At 35.0% G+C, this 4,439-nt stretch overlaps 1 protein-coding gene across 1 annotated transcript; it reads left to right on the forward strand.

Annotated features, from left to right (window-relative positions):
* The first annotated feature begins 348 nt into the window (after positions 1-348).
* Positions 349-3,661, forward strand: LOC130720760 (uncharacterized). Its single transcript, XM_057571456.1, has 4 exons — positions 349-580; positions 1,144-1,245; positions 2,208-2,368; positions 3,356-3,661. Exons 1-4 carry the CDS (start codon positions 493-495, stop codon positions 3,461-3,463), a joined length of 459 nt encoding a protein of 152 aa, XP_057427439.1. The 5' UTR covers positions 349-492; the 3' UTR covers positions 3,464-3,661.
* Positions 3,662-4,439: the final 778 nt, after the last annotated feature.

A 4,439-nucleotide genomic window follows, 5' to 3' on the forward strand; every position in this document is an offset into this window, starting at 1 on the left:
CTCGGGGAATCGGGTGCCACGTGACAAAACATTGTAGAAAAAACCTTCATTTAATATATTATATATATAATTGGTTTGAAACATAAAAAGTGCATAGTACAAAACTAGGGAGGTGGAGGAGCAAAATGTTGTGAGAGCATGTCAATTGTTAAGCATCTCCATGGAGGAGAAGGAGGAGGAAAATGTTAGTTAATTTCTAAATATATCCTTTGTTTCGTAATCAATTATGTCCTTATTATTTTTTACTAATTAATTGAGATAGAAGAAATTCATAATTAAGATATAACTAACTTATCTTAAACTCTTAAATGACATCTAAACATGAAAAAAAGAAACAAAAAAAAGAAACAAATTTTAGCTATGTATGTTAATCTATAAATGCTAAAGAGATATGAGATGAGGAAGTTAACTTGAGCAAGCAAAGCTGGCCATTATCATCAACAACTAGGTTTGTTCATCTTGTGCTGTCACTCCTTCGAAATCAAAGCAACGATGGAGATCAAAAAGTTCAATCTCTTGTTCTTTTCAACGCTGTGTCTTCTTCACGCCTTCGCCACCGCCACCGACGTTCACTATTGCGGTTACTTGCTTCTCCTTCATCCTCTTTTCCTTTACTTTCCCCCAATGTCTGCTCTTATTCAACTATTTTTTTCGTTATTTTCTTTGATTGAGGATCACAGGGGGTGTTTCAAGTTTTAATCTTTTCGTACCAATAATTGTTCGTTAAATAATTGTGTTTATTTGTTCTGATAATTGTTTTTGTTTTTGTTTTTGCATCAATTTTATATGTTTATTTGTTGTGTGCCATCAATTTGATTTAATTAGGAGTTGATGAATTTTATATTTGTATAAATTATCAGAGTTGAACTGATGACTGATGAGTTGAGTTTAATTGAATAATCAGTTTTCCTATTGCTAATTGGAAGCAACTTGTTAAATAATTATTTGAAGTGCAGATTCTATACAATTAGGGTTTTAATTTTTGTGTTTTTGTTTTTATAGTTGTGACTTGTGAAGAAGGGTTCTTCTCTTTGATTAGTTTTAGAATTTATGAAGTTAGAATGTTTTGTTGTATATTCTTGTTGTATTATTACTATTCTTCATGATTGATTAAACAATAACATGAATGTTTATGTATGCCAGATAAGAAAGCTGACTATGATGTTGAGGTCAAAGGAGTTGAAATATCTCCTGATCCCGTCGCAAGAGGCCAGCCTGCTACATTCAGCATTGCTGCAGCTACAAGTACTCCTAAACTTCACATGCTTTTCTTATGTCAACATGTTTACTTTCTTTTGTTTTTTAAATTTCTATGAATTGTTATATCCAATTTCATAAATTCGGTGTTTCTTTATGCCCATGTGTGTTGAAACTTTGCTATTTTACTATTTTCATGTTTTTATGAGCATGGAAAAGTATGGAAGTGATGTTTGGGTGTGTTTCGGGAGCTGAGATGGATTTGTGAGTTTTCAGGAGTTAAATAGCTGCAAATGCAGTCTAGTTCAAGGGAGGAGTCAAAAGTGTTATGGTTTTTAGGATTATTTGATATTTGATTTAGTTTAGTTTTGTAGTCTAGTTTCCTTAATTCTAGTTAGAACGTGTGCTGTAGTTTGTTACAGCACGTTTGTTTTCTTTCTCTATTTATTAGCCGCACTCCCACAAGGAATAACAGTTCTGGAATGACTTGTTTATTCCTTGTGAAAGTACAACTGATAAATAGAGAAAGAAAACACTGTAACAAACTACAGCCCACGTTCTAACTAGAATTAAGAAACTAACTTGACTACAAAACTAAATTAAATCAAATGACAAATAGTGCGAAAAACCAGAACACTTTTGACTAAGTCTTATTATTTCCTCCCTTGAACTAGACTCCATTTGCAGCTAGTTAACTCCTGAAAAATCACAAACTCCAAGCTTCCATCTCAGCTCCCGAATGACTCCAATTTCAACGGTTTGGTGAGGATGTCCGCTAATTGGACAACTTATGAAAGTAAGCTCAAAACAGCTTGTAGGTAGGTCATAAGAAAGTTTTAGATAAGCTCTCCAAAACACTTGCATAAGTGCATATGCTATAAGATAGTTTCAAATAAGCTATTCTAAACGGGAACTTAGTTAGATATCTTAATGAGATTATATCATAGTGGTGCATTGCTGATGGAAAGTGAGGTTTTGATGGATAGAGTATTGGTCCAATCGTTTCGCAGGTCAAGCATTATCTGGAGGGAAACTGGTGATTGATGTGTCGTATTTTGGTTGGCACGTATATAGTGAGACCCATGACCTTTGTGGAGAAACACCTTGTCCTGTTTCTGCTGGCAACTTTGTGATTGCACATTCACAAGTTTTGCCTGGATTCACTCCACCTGTAAGTATATGTTTTGTTCATTCCTTGAATAGATTGTGCGTGTGTGTATGTATTTTGGATGAAGAGGAAATATATCTACCTATGCAAGTGCAGATTTGCAGCTGATTCAAAATCTGTCTTGCTAAATTATTGACTTCTTTATTAAGTGCATGTTTGGATGCACAGTGGAAAACCACAGTGAAGCCATAATCACGGTGGACAGAAAAAACATCCCTTATCTTTTACATCTATCCACCACCATGATTTGGTCTCACCGTGATTTTTCACTGTGTATTCGGACATGCACAAATTCGAACTCCTGGGAAGAAATTCTTGGACTCGTTTTATGGCATGTAGACATCTTAAGATAGGGATTGACATTTGTTGGAACACAGCTAGAATCTGATGTGTCTTAGCATGTTATCTGTTTGATACTTGGATGGTACCAGCACACTACTACTTTTATCGTCTGCTCTGTTTTTCTATTTATATAAGGGGATTTGGAGGGTGAAATCAACATGTTTATTGCCATTTAGAAAACCATGCTATACCTATTTTTTGATACTGTGACTTCTTTAGTCAAACACGGCAGCAACCTTCATATTCATCAAGAAAATTTTCCATTTTTTGTGAATGTTGTATTGACAAATTCCAAGTTCATTATCCTGTGATTTAACCCCTGCCGCCTAACACACATAGGTCTTTCTATTTTTGTGCTAATGCCATGAGCATGTTAGCTTGCATGAGCATCTCACCTTTCCTTTGGAGAGGTTTTATGTAGCACTCAATTTGTTGTTTCCTTCATTTATCAGTTTCCAAATTACGACTGTATTTATTAATGGCACTTCATTTCAATTGTCTAATTTCTGAAGGGCATCCTTGCAGACATTTAAGTTTCAAGTGAAGCACTGGATTATGTTGTTAAGATTGTTTGATCATACAATGTTGTCTCCTTTCTTGTTTAATGCTAGTCTCTAAGTTTCATCTTACCATGTATTTCATTTGCAGGGTTCGTATGCTCTGACCATGAAGATGTATGATGGAAACAAGCATGAGCTGACTTGCGTTAAATTTGGTTTTGATATTGGGTTTGGCTCATCTGTGGCTGACATTTAATTGACATTAGTCCTGGAAATCTATGGTAGATCCGTATATATTATTTGTATAATATGCGAAGTACCCTTATAACATTGACCTAGTTGTAACTATAATGCAGCATTACCAATATGTGGATTAAGAATCATAAAATGTGTTGTACTAGCTGTGTTCATAAAACTCAAGTTGTGTTCTTTATATAATTTTCCTTTTTGATTACGCGTAGAAGTTGTCCATGCTGAGTGAGGTAATATCTTTCTTTGTTATGAGGGATTAAAAACTTCTCATGTTATATGACAATGTATTTTTGTTCGCTAGAGAGGCATAACATGTACACAGAGTCACAGATGGTGATTGATCATGACTCTGGACACACTTTGTCTCCTTCACACAAGGTATCATTGGTTGTCGAAGGACCAAGAGGTGCACCCTATGTCATAGTAGTACCAAACCTGTCAAACCATGTTCAAAATTGAGATTAATAGCATCTTATGAAATCCTTCTACTATGTTTTAAAATCAATTCTGGTGAGAAGGGTGTCAGAAATCATTTTGATGAAAGAGAAGATGACCCAAACATGATTTAAGGCTCTCTAAAATAGGTAAATGCTAGGTGATTTTAGCCCCCTTCTCTGTATCTAGTTGATAAATGTCCTTCATAGTTCATAGTTCAATCGATGGTTGAGGCACCAAACCTTACATATTGCACTGAGATAAGATAAGGGCCCGGGGATCAACTTAGCCCCACACATTGCATTTATCATTCGAAACTTAATAAATCATCCCGACATTGCTCAGTTTTCACCTCACCCTATAGACATTAAAAATCTTTAAAAACTCTTATCTTCAACCCTACAGTTTCTTTTCTTCAATCCATAAATTGGCTGCCTCAAATCACATGCCATCAAGTGTTAAAAGGTGAGAGATATGATAGGAATGAAAAGCAGGTTTAATACCAAATTGAAGCTCATCCCAACCATAAGCAACTCCAAAGAAAT

The sequence above is a fragment of the Lotus japonicus genome, chromosome 5 (assembly GCF_012489685.1).
Source record: "Lotus japonicus ecotype B-129 chromosome 5, LjGifu_v1.2".
NCBI lineage: Eukaryota > Viridiplantae > Streptophyta > Magnoliopsida > Fabales > Fabaceae > Lotus > Lotus japonicus.

What these genes read in the sequence shown, in the direction of transcription:
- LOC130720760 (XM_057571456.1), top strand. Translation starts at nt 493, where the DNA reads ATGGAGATCAAAAAGTTCAATCTCTTGTTCTTTTCAACGCTGTGTCTT. An exon ending in CACCGACGTTCACTATTGCG is followed by an intron (nt 581 to 1,143) that starts GTTACTTGCTTC and finishes TATGTATGCCAG; the next exon opens with ATAAGAAAGCTGACTATGAT. An exon ending in TGCCTGGATTCACTCCACCT is followed by an intron (nt 2,369 to 3,355) that starts GTAAGTATATGT and finishes TTTCATTTGCAG; the next exon opens with GGTTCGTATGCTCTGACCAT.